This window comes from Styela clava, chromosome 11 (assembly GCF_964204865.1).
Source record: "Styela clava chromosome 11, kaStyClav1.hap1.2, whole genome shotgun sequence".
NCBI classification, from domain to species: Eukaryota; Metazoa; Chordata; class Ascidiacea; order Stolidobranchia; family Styelidae; genus Styela; species Styela clava.
In genome coordinates, this window is record NC_135260.1 from 12,758,692 (window position 1) to 12,778,017 (window position 19,326).

Sequence of the window (19,326 nt, forward strand, 5' to 3'; positions counted from 1 at the left end):
TTCTCGCGTATAATATTTTTTAAACAAATCGATTTAAATATTCGTTATCTGAAAAAGATGATTTAACAAATAATAAAACTTTTGAGTGAAAATACCTGAAAAATGTCTGTTTACAGCCCCATCCAAATTGTAGTCAGTTCGTTTTAATGACAAATAGTCTAATTATTGGTCTCGAATGGTTCTTTAATATAATCTTTGGTAAGCAATGTTAGTTGGTTAATTTGTACGATACTCACCGTCAATATCAGTAGTTTCATAACTCTAAATTTCCAAATGTTTTAAATTAGATATTAGAACTAGAGATGTACCGATGTATCGGTATCGGGTATCGGTATCGGCAATATCGGCCATTTTTTCGGTATCGGCCATGTATCGGTATCGGTTAGATTAAGGCCGATATTTCCGATATATTTACCTTTTTGATATGGTCCAGAATGTTTTGGAAGATTAGTTGGAATACTACTTTTTAATTTATTTTTTGTCTGGAGAGATTGTGAGATATGAGCCATACATGTCCCCACCCCCGTGAGAGAATATTCACGTGTTTTTAGCTATTTATCAGCCAAACTAGCTCAACTAATTTAGATATTTTCGCTGTCAAATTTTTATATTGACATTTTTAATATTACATAGTAATTATGAAGAAATATATCAACACAGCACATAACAAAAAGCAATCAGGCGCCCGGTTTTAAATCATACAGTGGAATTGGGGTCCTTATTAACGGCACATAGACTTTTGGCACGGGTATAAATTCTGACTGTTTGTCGTCAAGTACGAGTGTCATTTAGTCCGTCGACATCGATAAACTAAATTCCGACACAATTATCTCTCTACGCAGGTATTAATTTTAATTTTGTTTAACTACACAACTACTTTATAGATATATTGACATGACGGCCTAGCCCTAGACTGTCTCAAAATATATGATTGCAATTGTAAAATATTATAAAATCTATTTCGTTGGAAGAGATCATGTTATTTTTACTAAAAAAACCTCCTCGACGGTTATAGGTAGGCCTTCTTTTTGTTGGTGCTGATTGATATTCTTTATTCATGTTGGCTTTGACTTATTGCGTCGACGATTACGATTAGCCACGAAATACAATATTTGTAAAATGCTTTTAATTTGAACGTAGGACGGCGGCGCTAGAATATGTGGGTGATATTCTTTTAAACACGAATAACGATATTCGAAGGTCGCGATATTAACATTAAATTCAAATTTGACATCCAGGCTTATGAGTTTTCTAATTGAACACCGAGATTACTAGCGTTATTGTACAATGTATCTTAATCAGTTAAAGCAAACTCCAAACATTAATTTTATATTATGTGATATATCTTTTTTTTTCTTTTTGAAATAATGTGTACTATGAACAACGCTCAAAGACCATTGTTTTAACCCGTCTACCCTACACAGCACCCCTAATTAAGTAATATTTACATAGTATCGGTATCGGAATATCGGTAATATCAGCCTTCTTATAGTATCGGCGTATCGGTATCGGCGTTTTTAGCTGGTATCGGATCGGTATCGGTATCGGCGACTAAAGTGGTATCGGTACATCTCTAATTAGAACTCTGGGAGTCGCTGCTCGATAACCAGCTTTGGTTCCCGCGACCCAGTGAAATCGTGTAATTCTCTCGTAATTTGTGTTCGATTGATTTGTTACTAGTTGGAATAAATAAATCCGACTTGACTACATCTTAGTAGTAGGATTAAAACTTGAAGGAAAGTCGAAGGCAGTTTTCAGTGCCGGATTTACCATTCGGAAAGGTAGGCTGAAGCCTAGGGATCTCAAGACTCGTCATGCAGTTTTAACTACAGTATTATGCTTTCAAACAAATTCCACATACTATCTAATCCACTTGGGTGTTTAGATTTCGTATTCAGGCAATTTCCAATTTTATTAAAGACGCCATAATGCATTTTCGGGAAATGGATCTCGATTATGACGTCATAATGGATGAAAGGAATTTGTTATATAGCCTACTGTATTTCCCGACGATTAAGTCTACCCGGTAAATAAGACGAGGCTAATATTCAATCCATAACAACTACGAGAATTCAAACAGTCTTTCAATTTCAATCTAATTGTGTTCAACCTATCTTGAGATTGCGTCCACCATATAAGAACATTTCCATATAAGAAAACAAGAGAGCTACGCACAAATATATGGACACGTTAGACCAGAGCGAATCAGTCTTTACCGGTACCTTTGACGCTACCGGTACCCTCAAAAAAGTTCTGAATTTCCAGTAGCAAGAATTTTGCAGAATCAAAACGTACAGCCAGTCATGACACTGACTAAAATCCTTGTTCCCATGGATAAAAAATAATACAGCAAAATTTTAGACGAAATATCAAATTTCATAGAATTCACGCAAAATTTTGAAATAAATAAAAGTAATAGCCTTCTAGCGAAGAAATTGATCTTTATCCACTGAAAATTTCAAAGCAATTGGTCCAGTATTCGAAGAGAAAAGCGATTTTTTAAAAACGTGTCAAAGAACAACAACAACAACAACATAATATTGAAACGATCGTTATGGCCACTAAACGTGTCCAATAACACGTTAAGGATGAGGACGTGGGGATGCTATCTCCGATGCTATTTATTATTTTATGGTACGAATTGAATAATAATGCGACACCAAAAAAATTATCATACTCGCCTAATAAGACGATCCCCCCTAAACCAGGCCAAAAAATTGGGTTCAGAAAAACGACTTATTTTCCGGGAAATACGGTAATTGTTAAAGGGGATCTCACAAATCGCATAGCATAGGCCTATGGGCCTCTCTGTCATCGTCTTAATCCGGCCCTGGCGGTAAATATATACTTGGAATGGAAAATGAGTTTTAGATCACTATGCAGCGTACTAAATACGATTTCATTAAAAAAATTTCTTACTTTTTCGTTTACCTTAGAGATATCTCATTTTTTCGGCAACGACGTACGTACGTTTGCATTACGCACAAAAGATTTCATAGGTAATCTAACCAATATTTTGAAACAGTCACTTGTATGAAATTAAGCAATCGAATACTACTATATGCTCGGCGATTTTTTTTTTCACGGACAATACTGGATACGATTTTCGATTATGGTCTACAATTTGGTACTACCAGTAGTCAAAGAGAAACGCGATTTTTTAACAATAAAACTATAAAAAAGAAGAATTCTAGCAATAGCAAATGAACAAAACGATCCCTAGGTCCGCTTCGTATTTAATTACCATTTGCTTTTCCATAAAAGAATGTGCAAATTTCAACTGGTATAGACTGCTAAAAAACGCTTCCCTGATACCTTTATAGATTACCAAATCTGATACGGACGCGAAATCGCAATCTTGAGACGCAAAATCCTGAATGCTATACTTCAAGATTCTACTATTTCAAAGGTATATATATAGTCAACTGAATCCAATCTTAGCTCTTAGTTATTTGTTCTTAAATGTAATGTCGGTTACCTCAAATTACCCTATAAATTGGTCTGTTAGCTTTTTTAGTCAACTGAGTTTTATTTTATTACCTCGTGCTTGACTCAGAAAGAGATGGTTAAATCCAATTTATGACATACGTCCGGGTACATAAAAATTTCATAGGTGAAGATGGTAACAACACTAAAGATTGTATAATATGTTACATTTCTTATACGCCCTACCTATTGGTTTTTGCCAATAGCTGCCAATTTCATTTTGTAAAGTCATCATGCTCAAATTTAGCTCATACCCTGAATTCAAAGACAAGTTAATAATCTCAAAATTTCAAAACTCTGATATAATGTCATAGTACCAAAAAACATGACATGTTACATTAGTAGGCTGGGCATGGCCTAATGTTCTACCCCGTCGAAGCGTTAGTGCTTCGGGCCCTAATTAACTTGCAATTTTCATCTATTATATTCTGTTGTAGGTAATATCCGCGGTGAAGTCAACTTCATTCTACACTCATGTATTTTACGATGTTTCCATATTCTCACATTTTATCCAGGTATCTGCGTAAAAGACCGGGCGGTGATGACGAAGGAGAAAGCACTAATACATTAGCAGCAGAAATGAAAATTAAGATCACATGGGGTAAATAAAGAGAACCCTTCACCCCTTGTTCTAAAATTGAACTAGGATTTGCGCCGGATGGAAAAGTGATCAGAACGGCGGATTTGTTGGGTTTTGTGTCACACGATTAGCATTCGTATTTCAGACGCAAATACTTCCAAAGACATTTTTTTCTTATCGTTGGACATACTTTATTTGGCTGACATTTATAGTTGCATAAACTAATAAATTAGTAGAGAAAGTTGAAGAAGTCGGATGATAAATTATATAAATATGTTATTAGCACAGTATTATTGTGTATTTCACTTGATTTACGAACAATAATAATTCGCTTAAAAGTATTTTGTTAGAAAACTGATCAATTTTTTTTTCAATTTTTTTTATTTGATTAGAAAGATGTTAAAACCATCCATTCATACCGGAAATATTTTTTGAGCGCCAAAAGTGGATCTTGTTCAAATTTTGGGTTGATTTAACGATTTTTCAAAGTTTTATGACATTTACCTCGTTATGCTATATTTCAACTAGATCCGCTTTTGGGGTCCAAAAATATTTCGGGTATGAATGGATGGTTTTACCACCTTCGCAATCAAATGAAGAAATTGTAAAAAAAACTCGATCAGTTTTCTAAGAAAAAACTTAATAGCGTACCTTTCAAAAAAATCCAAAAAATCGTTAAATTGACTCGATCTGTATCCTAGCAAAATACTTTTAATGTAACATCAATTTCCCAAAAATAAAAAGAAACGTAAAATCTAATCAAAATTGAAGCACAAACTGCTTTTGGGACTAAGAAAATATCCTGGATGTGAAAGAATAATTGAACATCTGTTCTATTAAGCAATTTAATTTTTAAATATACTTGATGTCAACATACTTGATCATTGCTCTCTTGTATTTACAGTCAACTGTTTTAAGCAATGAATGCGAATGGCATGTAACATCCGTGTGCCTGAAGCTGACAGTTTAACCTATATCTGTGATGAAAGTTAGAGGTGAAATTTGTTTTTAATTGTTAACCACAACCAGGTAACCCTCAAAGATGTATATTATTATTACTAGGTATTATCGCAAAATTTTACCTGAACATTTCGGCGAAATGCTACTCAAAGATTTTAACGACTGGCGCGTTTAAACAGTGTTAAAGTTACGATGAAATGCTACTTAAACATTTAACGCCTGGCGCTTTTTACCAGTATTGAAGTTACAGCACAATGCTACTCAAACATTCAACGGCTGACGCTTTTGAACAGTATGGGGATTACCGCGAAATGCTACTTGAACATTTAACGGCTGACGCTTTTTAACAGTATTTTCAACAACTAATCAAGCCTTTTAACGACTGAGGCCCCCTTGAATTTAATGTTATTGAAAAGCGACAGTTGTTTAAATATATAATACAAAATCAAACTCATTTATTATCAAAATGCAAGTCAACGTTTTCGATGTTCAATCGCTCCTTCTCTGTGGACCAATGTCGAAACGACAGCTTCTTTCATCTCGCTTGTCAGGAATATCTTTTCGATGCTAATCAACGATAAACTTGACAGGCGACTCAGGATATAGGTGTAGGATCCGGAATCGGGGCCTTAGGACTAGCTGCTAGTAACGCAAAGTGGAGAACAAAAACATACTACACATCTTTAACGCTAACAGAGCATAGACTGACAAATACATTCATGGGCTCATGAAATGGTATTTATTTCCAACAATAAGCTACTTCAAATTAGTATGGAATATCATAATCAGTTTGCCTTTCAAATAAAAAGGCTTTCAATTGCGAATATATCAGTTATAATACAGAAATTCGGTTTCCACAGCCAACAGTCATGATTCAAATCGGTAATTGATTTATTGAAAACAACGATGAGTTATCGTTATTATTATCGACAATCACATCTGCTTGTTTACCTAACTGCTTTTTTATTGCTAGCGTTGGCTATCAGAAGGGGGTAATTTCTGTGAGATCAGATGTGGATCAGGATAAATGACATCAAGTATAAAAAGGAATAGAAAAGCAGCTTTGATCGCGCCTGGCACATTAAAAAATATGGGTTAAACCGCAGCAACTAGATGCTTATTTAATGAAATATGAATATTCTATACCACAACGAGTCGCACTTGGAGAAAATTAATAAAGGTCGCAGTATAGTGGTCGCAGATAATAGCAGTAATATCGTTGTGTAGAAAATCAAACCTTTCAAAAACTTGAAAACTTTCAAAATTAAAAATTCGAAGATTATTCAAATTGATACAAAATATAAAGTAAACTAGTCAGACTAATTAGGGTCGGATTCCTCACGGCACAAAAGCACAAGATTCGTCGCAACCGTCGGAAAATTGTAAGCTTGTTTCATATTGTTTGTTTATTTATACGGTTTTCTCGACGTAGCTTTTGGCCATGACCAGCAGGAAGCCTTGCACAAAGGTGTCTCTCGTATATCTGAAGCATATCAACTTTCAAGTCAATTTTTTAATTCCTTGTGAGATATATCAAACTCATGAACCTGTCAATCTTGTAAGCAGAAGCAATCCACCCAAAATTGAGGCTGTCGACAATAAAGTGAGTGAGACCATCATTTCTCTTCTCATGGGTTCCATCATAGGATCATTCGCGATTAATTGCGGTATCCCTTTTCCTCTCTTATTTTCATGAGGAAATGCCGTTTGAGGTATACTAACCCCAAGAAATTTGCACAGTGGCTCCCATCCTTGAGAACATTGGTAAACAAGTAATTGGTCCCGCGGTGCGTTCTGTAGGTAGAATATTATTACCGTATCGTAATAATCACTTGTTGGTTCTTAGATTACGACTACATAAACGTAAAATGCCAATACCATTTTTACTTCAGTTTTCAGTATTTTTTTCCACAATATCTCCCAACATCTTAGCGTTGCTACAGAGAGTAAGGTTTGTCGATTTATTTATGTATTACGCATGTTTGCTACACTTTTAAACTTACTTTAAAGCAACCAACGAGATGTTCTTCATTCAAAACAATCTATATTCTAAAGTCTAAACCCATTCAAACTTCGATCTTACCTGTAATACATGAGCATTATGCTCTCTGAATTTCTTTTTTGAAATCAGTCTGTTCAAACTTGGACTTCCAAACAGCCTTCTCCATGGTGTTGGATTTGTAATACCAAATAATATTGGATCTAAGAAGAGTATAGTTTGTATTCCTAATGATTTGGCAACATTTTTTCATTTTTAAGTAAGTACTTTTAGAAAGAACCCCATACGACAACTGAGTGATAATTCTAACCCCATTTAAAAAAAATATAGGGCTATATTTGTCAGCGGGTTTTGACATGTACATATTATTTCAAACCCATGCATTAAATTTGCTTGAAGTTTACAAAAGTCAAATGTGCCAATGTGTCATTGACGTTTTGGGCACAAAATGAAACTATGGATCGTTTGGTTGTTGTAAAAATAATCGCTTTTCACCTTAACTACTTGCTTTGAAATTTTCAGTGGGTAAAGATTGTTGGTGTCGCTAGTCCTAAATTTTCTATAAATCCTTTTAGATCTGATGTTTCATTCAAAAATTATGCTGTTTTATTTTTATCGATTGGAACACGGTTTCATTCCGCCAAGGGTGTCCTCAATTTCAATTTTACAAACTCGTGCTTTGCGAAAGTAGCAATGTTTAGTGTAATGTACTTCTAGTGGGCGTGGTGTAACAATATTTGCATATGTCATTCCTTGCTTCCACTTGAGAACGTCAAACCTGCGATGTGTCGCAATCACGTCAATACGGGAAAGAACCTAGCTTGAGTGAGTTCATTGTCACAGACGCCAATACAGGCGATCGTCGCTTAACTTTGGCATGCTCTATGAGGTGACTATGACGCCCGTTAGAAGGACTTGTGATACTAAACGACACTGAACCCACAGGTACGGAAGCCGTCTTCCATAGATCCAGCTTCGTTCAGGTATGATTTTGTGGAAATTGTGGGTGAAATATTAAACAAAATTATGACTTACAGATGTACAAATCAACTGCAGTCATTGACTTGATATACGTTGGGGAGAAAAATCGCATCATCGTTAGTAAAAGGTTCGATTTATTAACTTCGAATTGGTTATGAACACTTCTATACCAGCTCTCATCATCTCTTGTCATTAGAATGATCTGTTGAATATAAAAGGTCCGTATTGTCATTAACATTCTTACCACTCCTTAATTTTCCAGTTGTTTCAAACGTGCGGAAACAATAAATCCGCAATCTATTCAACAATATCTTACTTACAACACAAAGCGTTTGTGGGTAGCTTTGGATAGCTGTTAAAGAATAATATTCAACCACATAATAAAATCGTGTTAAAGATTGTGCGGTCTATTTCTGGAATTATTATTATTATCTTGGGGTAATTTTAGTAAGCACGTAATGGATTATGAAATACGCGACGATGGCATATCGCTGGGATCTTTGACAAGCCCCCGCCAAAAAAAACACCCGCGCTATCGTTCGAAAAAAAATGGTTATTATCTAACGAGAAAATCGGTCGAGGACCGAAGACTTTTCGAACGAAAGTTGGGGATCCCCAAAACGGAAAATGCGGTTTCGATTCATGCGCTTTTACTCCATAGTGACACTGTGTATCCCATCACTAATTAATTAATAACTCGCTAATTATACGATATAATTCATTCAAAATTAATAGGTTCCTGATCCGAGATATGATGAATGCATATGCAAAATTTGAAGCAGATCCGCCTGGTTTTCGTAAGATATCGCGTGTATCTAACAGACAAACAAACAAACAAACAGACAAATACCTATCAACACACTTACCGATCTTAGATCGAGTAGTAATTAGGGTAAGGGGTAGGAAATAGATTGCGCTGGAAATTTAAACTTCCAAATACTTCTTAACTTGATGAATATTTACTAATTTGTCATTTTCAAACGTGGCGAGGGCGTTTGTCTCAAATCTCCCATTTTTGCATTATTGACGGGGGCCTTGTACAAAAGATCTTAATGTTTGTCAACGTGTCAGTCAGTTTTGCGATCGTTTATTTGTCATCACGAATAAAAAAAAATAGAAGTGTACAGGAATCGATACATCATATAAATAAACTGATTATATTATTTGTGTAACAGGAGTCTTCAAGCAGCGACACCTGTATCGCTTGTACGGGTTAATGTAAAAGAATAACTATTGATTATGCAGTAGTTATGATATTGAACACAGAAGATCACACAGTTCATTGAACATAAATAACAATCTCGGAGAAAAATCAGTAGGATGGTGGAGTGTCATCAGTGAAATCAAATTTGTCATATTAAATAATTTAATTACCTTGGCATCCGGAAAAGCCTCCAGTATTTCTTCCCAGAAGAAACATGTTGGAGTATCTGTTACAGCGTCTACATTTCTGTACATATTTAGGAAATCTTCTTTAGTCCAGCCTTCGCTGAATACTTTCAGCCATTCGTTTCTCAAAATTGTCACATTCTCGATATAATCGTACACCGTATAATCAAGAATTCTTAAAGCGAGATTCACTGATTTTGTTCCGGTTTTCGGGAAACCAGCAACTATGATTTTCATAGTGTATGTCCTGCGTGGAATTGAGCTGAGAAAATTGAGATATCTTTTAGCTTACTTTTATCTGAAGATATGTTATTATGAACTACTATTTCGTTCAGTGTAATGGAATGAATCTCCATTATATAGGAGCCTACTTGTTTAGCATTAGGAGATAATTCCTAATTCTAGAACTAGAACAAAGTTGGTATAATAATATAAATTTTATTGTTAAATATTTTTATTGTTTTATATACACTACATCAATTGAAATTTTAAACGTTTAAGCTGTTGAAATTCTTTTATTTCAAAATTTGATAACGTGATTTGCATTTCTTTTTATTATGCATTACGACGCTCCTGGTGCACGTGAGTTCTCATACATTCAACTATCAAGGTCAGCAAGGAAAGTTACTTCTAGTCCAACTGTTCCTGTTGGCAAATGTAAACTATTGAAACTTTTAATACACGCTGGCTTTTCTAGCAGTTTCGTAGCGATCTGAAACCGCAAAACCGAATTTAAATAATATCCAATATCTGGTTCTTACGCTATTGTACTGATTTCTAACTATAGCAACGTTTACTTTTTCGCCGTGGAATGAGATGAAACTAGTAACTGAAGTTTATTTTCAATAAATACCATGATTGCAAAACATAAAAAAATGCAAGATATTAAGGCTTATTGATAAGAATAAAACTTCGTTTTTGATCAATATGATGTATAAAATGATTTACTTTATTATTAGCGCAATTGCGTAACGTTTACCACGTTTGTGTCATTCATTATACCAACTTGCAATATCGATTTTGGAATGAAACTATTATTATTGCATATTGATGCATATTATTAATGACTATTTTACGCGACTATTGCAGCTCACATACGAATGATTTTGCAATATTTTAGTATAGATTCTGATATACTGTTATGTATATTTTGGAAAACCCCTCACACAAAACAACTATTAATCAATGCGTATGGATGATCGCGTAAATATTCATTTATCTCTGTTGTTGTGACAGTTCATTTATTATACTGTATAAAAACAAAAAATATGACTGCAAAAACTGATAGCCAATCTTAACCTAAACACAACCGCATGCACCATAAATAGTTAGCAACTGAAGATAGCCGCACTTGCCAAATAAAGAAAAGGTATAATAATTGTAATTAATTATCGATCTTGATCGGTAAGTATGTTGATAGGTATTTGTCTGTATGTCTGTGTGTTAGATGCACGCGGTATCTCACGAAAACGAGGTTCAATCTGCTCCAAATTTTGCATGTGCATTCATTTTAGCTCGGATCAGGAGCCTATTGATTTTGGATGGATTAGGTCGTATAATTAGCGAGTTATTAATTAATTAGTGATGGGACACGCGGTGTTTTGGGGGATCCCCTAATCTTCGATCGACAAGTCTTCGGTTTCCAACCGAATTCTAGTTTTATCATTGTTAAGTTTAATCGTATTTTATTAAACGAAGCATTACAATAATTAGGGGTAAATTAACCGTTCCTTAGGTGTTATATCAAATTAACAGACAATGCCAGATGAGCAATGCTTTAGCTTTAATTAATATATCATTGTATGTCAGAATTCCGATTTAAGAGTCTAATACAATAATAGTTAAAATAATAGTCAACAGAAACAAAAGATGCTTCGTATATAAAAATGTAACTTTTACGTCCGACCGCAGTCGGGTTCGGATGTGGCTACTTCGAGCAGAATTTCTTCTGAACATGAAGTCGACTTATTCATCGTTCGAAAGTGGACCCGTGGATTGTTTCGGCCTGCACAATGGCTGAAGTTTTCATTGTTTTGCATTTAAAAGTTACCGGTTGTTGTTGTTTTGTTTTATGCCAGAGTGACCAAAATAAAATTGATTGATTAAAAAAGGAAGTTCATACTGATACAGGAATGACTAAACTGAAGTCTCACAACTGTTATTATACATGAAATTTATTCATTTAAAATCAAAATGACTAGTGAGAACTTCATAGAGATTGTGACTAGATTACCATGATATATGTTTAAATGAGTCTGTAGAACCCCTGGTAAAAACGAAAGATTCTTTAAAAATACACTGTTTAATGTAATAAACAAGATAGCGATCGGAGACCGCTGACTTATCGATCTAGCGACGTGTATCCTATCTTTCGCTCTGACTCAATAGCGACAGCGCGTGACCATCACTAATTAATCAATAACTCGCTGATCATACAACATAATTCATCCAAAACCAATAGGCTTCTGGTCCGAGTTATGATGAATGCACATGCAAAATTTGGAGCAGATTCAAACTCGCTTTCGTGAGATATCGCGTGCATCTAACAGACAGACAGACACATACTTATCAACATACTTACCGATCGAGATCGATAAGTAATTACTACTTAGAATGGCTCAAAATGATAAATATAATTTGTATTGTTCTTATATCATTCAACTACATACTGCATTTCAATTTAATTTTAAACGTACGTCATTAGTTTGTTGGTTTTATAGTTTCCTTGGCTTTTGGGCACAATATTTCTACCGCGAAAAGAGGAATTATATATACATATGTGTGTTTAGACAAAACGTGGCATAATAATATAATATTATATCAATTTTGCACAGTTTGCATAGACTGTATTTACACAAACGTTTTGATTAAGTTGCCAAATAAAGTTAGCGACCACATTTGCCTCCACGGTGATTTTCTATACAGGTAGTAGCCTCCGACAATGGACATTCTTCCGATTGTTAACAACGATGCCGGGACTTCCTTCTGTGTCTTCTTTAAAAACGGATCAGTTTCCAGTGCTTTCTTGACAATATCTCCACCCTTATTTTTATGCGGAAATATTTGGTTTGGTATTGGCATTCCTAAAAATTCAAACATTGGCTCCCATCCTTCTGAACATTGATAAATTAGAAATTTGTCAGATGGCGCATGCTGACGCAAAATAACGCAAAATAAAATGCATCGGCAGGACAAAAATGTCAAATGCATTTCCCATAGACATAGGAGACAATAGTAAGTTTGGGTGTTTTTTGAAACAAGATTTTTGAAATAGCAGCATACAAAAAAACTTATATCCTATGATATAAGATATTCCAGGCAAGGCTAAATATACATTCTCCAACTTGGTATCTCTATGACATTTCAAGTAAATCTCTGATTATATGGGCGAAATCGCCTGCTTTTATAGACTGTTGGAATGTTCTATTAATTTTCGCAGCATGTGCTATATCTAACCAATTCGGATTCAGCACAACGGTCAACAGGTTCAGAAAGTTCTAAGTGGTAAACATCAGTGATAAGGGAAACGCTCTGTTACCTCATAATAAGTCGAAATAAACTTACCATATACTTATTATAATTCCATACAACCTCGTAGTAAAAATATGTGTACGGTACGAAATAACAATGTTCTGTATTAGCAGTGTGCACAGTACGAGTGCAGATGCAGTAAAATTCCGGACATTTGAGCGTTTTTTTGAATTTTTCCCGGACGCAAAATTTAACCCTAAATTCCGGACGTGTCCGAAATTTTCTGGACAGTATGGCAACCCTACCTTAAATGGCATTATTATAATACGCGTGTGTGCGTTGTAAACGTGTACGTTTACATTTTAATTTATTTTACAATATCATATGTCACAAGTAGACTTTTATAGTCTTACATCTCCCTTCTTCTCAACTTCATTGATGTACTTCTTACCTAATTCCACCATCATCTGTTTGATTGCATATGCCATTGTCTCTACTGAATTGTATAATGTGATATCAGGGTTACATATCCATCTAAATATGCACATGAGTTTGTATCTTAATCTAACCTCTCATTAAATGTTTATGCTTATAAAGTTAATTTTTGCATTTCGCTCTCCACCTAATTTTACCACTAATTTTACCAAAAATGAGGGTGTTATATCTTTGACTGGTACACAGCGGGGGTTTGGATTCGTATAGAAATATAACACACAGATGCTATGTTACTAAAACACTGCAATTTATACAAGCACTAATTATTATTATGCTTTTTGGTTCCTCCTAAGGGTCTGCCTGAAATTGAATCAGTAGAAACCCCACGTATCGGCTAGTCCGCTCGATTTCCATCTTACTCAGACGCTTCGACAAGCGAAGCTAAACGCAATTATATAAGTACGCACTAAAAATATAAACTTGAATGAGGAGTATAATTTTTAAAACTACATTAAGATATAAATTTCTTAACACAAAACTTGAAACAGTTAAGAAATGGGATATGAGCAACATCAACACTGAGTTACAGTGTTGTAATAAAAAAAAAAAAAAGTTTTTGGCATCTGAATCTTTTCGACTTTACAGAAAGAATAAACATAAAAAAGTAAGTTTTGAGTGATTTAATTCGGAAAAAAAGATACTTCCGAAGACGTTAGAAGCATTCGTCACAGCAAGATACGTTTGAAATTAGGAAAGAATCTTTCAAAATAGCATCTGTTAATATCACCAGAATTTTAGTGTAGGCACGGTTAAATCAGACGGTGTCATAAATTTGTAAATTGCGCCAACTGCACAAAGAGAACACACTACGGCGCATGTGATGTACATTTCTTTTTTCATCTGTTGGAATATCGGACTGTGTTTTAGATAATCATCAACCAGAGATCCTCTTTGATTTTTGTGAGGAAACGGAATGTCAGGGACGCGCAATCCCAAGAATTTGCAAATCGGATCCCATCCGTCTGATATACTGAAGATGAGTAGTCGATCTTCTGGAGCTCTCTGTAATGTGAAAATATGGATAATCATAATAGGCTGTATTAATTTGCATGGCCGGTGCTATGGACTGCGGGGCCCAATGAAAAATCTGATGGTGGGGCCTCTACTCTTTGTAGTAAAATTTATGTTTATGTTTCATAAAAAAACATACATACAAACCAAAAAGTAGACATTTAATACTTGTTATAAAACAAATTTAAGATGATGTGCATGCTTTAAATGTTTTACTTTTAACATCAAAAAAGCCAAAATGAGCAATTAAATTATACTATTTTAGAAAAAGGCTTTTCTATCCTTGTAATTAGCAAAATCATTCAAAATATTTCAAAGTCAAGGTCTTTTTTAGAAAACGGTACAAAAATGTTGATCTGAATTTCTGAAATAAAACAGAACAGAAGAATTTAATCGCTAATGGTGACATAACGACAATTCACTAAATTTACCGTGCATAAGAAATTAGTATTATGAGAAAGATTATTTCACTTTTTATTTTATGTTTCCAATAGTATTTTGTACATCATAATACAGAAAAAGACCCCCACTATAGCGGGGCCTAATTTGATAAAATCGGTCTAATCGGCTTGAAACCGCCCCTGCTTACTTGTGCTAGTTTAAGCAGTATGATTAAAACAATGCTGAGAGCAGATAAGAAAACACACGGCAGTTCAAAGTAATTATTGGTGCAAATTTTTGAACGCAAATACACAATGATTCATTACGACCTCTAATGCCATTGAGTAACGTCACCCTTACTGTGAAAGCTTTTACAATCAGATCACAACCCCTCACCCAATTTCTTCCTATAATACATTGTTTTTTATTTTATTATTGAATTTCTCACCGTCAATACTGATGTATTGTGATCCCGATATCTTTTCTTCGCAACCGTGGGACTTATACCTCGAAATGCTGCCCAAAATGGTTGAGGTGGAGCACTGAACGCTATTCGACCTGTATAAAATTCAGTATAAGATGAAACTTTGGAATTGATCTTACTGATTGTTTTATTTTTTTTAAATGTAAAATTTTTACATTAAGTTAATTATAATTGTATAAAATTATCACAAAAAATTTCAAATAACACTGTCATAAAACGAATTTTCACAATTTGTCATTAACATGTATTTTATGTTATTCAATTTATTTTGACAGAAAATTTGAGGAATGGAAACATCAGTAATTATTTGTTAAGGCGAAAGTATCATCAGAAATGCAGCGTTATTCATACTTACCAACGTGTCGGCTGTAACAAAATATTGAATTTGCAGTGTAAGATACAAACGCCAATCCTTTCATTAGCCAATTGTTTTTCAATTCATTAGCCTGTCTTTCCCAACTACGAAGCCAATCCTCTTCGCTTTTACGTTGCATGAATATTATCTGTGATTTGAAATTAAGAATACGTTTCTCGTGTAACAATATTTAATTATTATCGTAAATGCCGACATTCTGTCCAGGAATTATTACCAAGATAAGGTGGATTCAGAAAGTCCAAACTTTCAGCCTGATCCGGAGACTTCAATCTAATAGAAAAGAACTACGAAATTTTTTTTTACATCTCATCAGCCTCGTAGAAAAATTAACTAAAACCGAGTCATTTCAGGTATTTTTCTTTATTGAAAGATGTGCCAATCAATGATTTAGAATTTTATATACACTCACGAGATGAAAAAGATAGCCTATAGCTTAATTATCTAATCTAATTAATTTTAGTTTACCATTTTAGCAGCGAATATGATTAATGTTTTAGACAAATTTGTGCATATTTTTCTTCATATTCAAACTCGACACAAACGTCCCCAATGCGCATTACTTTTCATCATACAACCTACTTTGGCTTCCGGAAAAGCTGCAGCAATTTCTTCCCAAAAAATCACGGCTGGTATATCACAAGTCGCATCAACGTCTTTATACATTTGATAGAAATCATCTTTTGTTCCACCACTCGTCATGATTTTTATCCATTCCTTCCGAAGGTAGAAAAAATTATGTTCGTAATCATACACTTTGTAACCAAGAACAGACAGTGCCGCGTTCATTGTTTTTGTCCCAGTTTTCGAAAATCCGGCTACGATCACTTTCATTTCTGCCTATTATTCTGTTCTAACTTAGCTTAAAGACTGTATAAATATAATTTAACAGCATCTGACCAAATCTTCAATCATAATACACTTTGGATACGCGTTTTTTTTTTAAGTTAAAATATGAGGTCTGTTTAAAATCAAATTCTTTATAATTCTTTGTATAAGTGTGATGAGTGTTATGGTCCACATAAATCCAACATATTTCACCCGTAACCTGAACTCCTAACCTAAACAGTGAAGTTTGAAGTTTGAACGATACAACAGTTTGGTTAGCAGAACTATAGGCACTTGGATAGCAAATTTTTTTTTCTATATGGAGAATGTCGTCTTGTATAGTACTGGCACACGACCACACATGTTCAAAGTCACACACAACTTCAAAAGCGTCAAACCTACAAGGCACCTTGAAGACCACGCAGAACATCGTAGGGCATTTCGCAACCGTGGAAAGGATTACACGGTTCTTTATTTACTTAGTTAACATCAAATTAAACAAAAAGTTTAATCGAACAAAACCTGCAAAAAATTTCCTTTGCAGTTACGAAAGGCTCACAAAATTAGTGAAATTGTAAACGTGCGCAACTAAGAATTGATTTTGGACTCCCATTAGGAATTTCCATTAAGTTCAATTTGAATCAGTAATTCATAAAATAAAGACGGCAGTGAAAATGGTCACTCATTTCATGAATTCCCTGTCATCGCATGGAACTGAAAAACATTTTCGCGGTTTTTTGTATTGTGTTTAGTGGGTAAGAACGCCGCTCACTTTCAAATCTATCTCACCACTATCTCCTGTAAACTAATTATTTCGTTTTGCGATCCAATAAAATTAACTGCACCTCTTTAATTTATATTACCTTACATTTGATCTCTTTAATAAAGTCCAATTCTACCACTAAATAACATGGAATGCTCTTGTGTTCTGAAAAAACAGCCTTCCCGCTGCACGTTTGACATAGCTTGTGTTTATGACAAGAAAACTAATAGGTTCTAGGAGAAACGAAAGCGATAAATGGTGTAGCAATTCTTTATCACATACGGATTATGTTTATTTTATAAATATATATATATATCTATGTCACATCTGGTTTATTTTGTAGTCTAGGACAATATTTGAACAATTTGACAAATGATATATGTATAGCCCACACGCACAGTGGATGTGCACGTAAAATATGTTGCGCTAGTAACAAATTGGTGTTCCTTATCACATATCGATTAGGTCCTTGTTATTTCGTATCTCTTTGGCTACTGCAACAACCAGCATTTATTAAATTGAGCATATGCTGCCATTCCAAATCCTTTATACATCGAAGAGATCTCTTAATGTGTCATTTCTATCAATTCTATATTCAAACTTTGACCTCTGTTTTCAAGCAATGTGTGATCGAACATGGAAAATGTATCATAAAATTAACAATTTCGCTGCCACGGGCCACTATAGTGGCTCATGAAGCTGACTCCTGACTGAAAATGAGCAAAATATACCGGAGAATTTCACAAAAAATCAATATTGACTATGCCTGGTTCATACGCAATTATATCCTAATGTATGCGGGATAGAGCAAAGTACTCGCTAGAAAAATGTGCACTGTTTAAATATTATCTTTATTTGTCGCTGAGTTATAGCCAATTAAGTTTGCCATTTTTGGATGTCATTGGTATCTTCATGGTTTCATACGATTAAATTGCGTAACTTACGTATTCGTCAAGGTCACGTCGACGCACGATCCACGTAACTGACACTACTACGCAACGCGCGATTATGGCGACATGGTGGCGCAAGTAAAAGGAACAAAGGGATGTACAAAATTTGCGAAGCCGCAATAATAATGTTAAACGGTAAATAGCGATTATTTTTTGGTCCTGATGCGGTGACCAATTATATATTGCACCAACACCAGAAGAAATAAAACGTACAAAAATAAAAGAAACTTGGGTGAATGAAAATAAACAGAAAATTGAGGTAAAGGAACAGTAGACAATGATAAGGTGCTATCGACGATTATGTATTTTCGTGTGATATAACTCTGCACATGGTGCGGGGCAAAGAGCAACATCACAATCCCAGCAAAAATATTTGGTTCTTGTTCGTCGAGATTCTCGATCCGAACATTGCACGCAATTATAATATTTTTTCGTTGAGCGAGAGCGTTCTCCTAGTCCAACAAAATTTAGTAGACTGTTTACCTGTCGTTGACCTCGATGTTAACAACTTTATCAATGTTAACAACGTTTATGCTGACTGGTAGGATAAATATCAAGTGCAGAAGAGAGAGATAAAAGAAATGTAAATATTGTAATAAACTATAAACTATTTTATGATGAAATACTCAACAAAATCATTGCATTGGTATCGCCATTCCTTCTTTATAAAGCTTTATTTAGACGCCGTCGCTCGTAAGCTTTAACAATGAAGTTGAAGGTTAAGTCCATGAACTATTCGTGTTCATATACATACCAATTTCAGCAAGATGAACTGGCTAGTGTTTTCTGCAAATTATTATAACCTAGCAGGTTTGCGGATATAGGGTTTTTTAGAAACCTGATGTCACAGAGCAGTAGTATGTTTTCCATGCATTTATAAACAAAAATACTCTATTTTATTGAAAATCACTGGAAATTCACATATATATATATATATATATATATAGTTATTGACGCATTATTTAACAATACCAGTCAAATGGCGTAGAATAATGACAAACCATTGAGGTGTATCGAGTTTATTTCCCGGAATATTAAGTGTGTCAAGCAACCTTTCACCCTGGACATATTGGTAGCTAGCTACAACCAAATCAATAGTTGTCGGATGTATTAAACAGGAATCATATATAAGCGCAATCTGAGAGATGAGATAGAAATGTTCAGGATGAAACCCA

The 19,326-nt window shown here is 34.5% G+C and overlaps 2 protein-coding genes across 2 annotated transcripts; both read right to left on the bottom strand.

Moving 5' to 3' along the window:
• Window positions 1–5,519: 5,519 nt before the first annotated feature.
• On the bottom strand, window positions 5,520–9,635 carry LOC120347515 (uncharacterized). Its single transcript, XM_039417533.2, has 4 exons — window positions 9,381–9,635; window positions 8,061–8,208; window positions 7,110–7,228; window positions 5,520–6,820 (listed from the first exon to the last, which is right to left on the bottom strand). The coding sequence occupies exons 1-4, from the start codon at window positions 9,630–9,632 to the stop codon at window positions 6,566–6,568; spliced, it is 774 nt and encodes a 257-aa protein (XP_039273467.2). The 5' UTR covers window positions 9,633–9,635; the 3' UTR covers window positions 5,520–6,565.
• A 4,301-nt stretch (window positions 9,636–13,936) lies between these two features.
• On the bottom strand, window positions 13,937–16,481 carry LOC120348116 (uncharacterized). Its single transcript, XM_039418239.2, has 4 exons — window positions 16,193–16,481; window positions 15,593–15,740; window positions 15,202–15,311; window positions 13,937–14,363 (listed from the first exon to the last, which is right to left on the bottom strand). Exons 1-4 carry the CDS (start codon window positions 16,442–16,444, stop codon window positions 14,085–14,087), a joined length of 789 nt encoding a protein of 262 aa, XP_039274173.2. The 5' UTR covers window positions 16,445–16,481; the 3' UTR covers window positions 13,937–14,084.
• Between the last annotated feature and the right edge of the window lie 2,845 nt (window positions 16,482–19,326).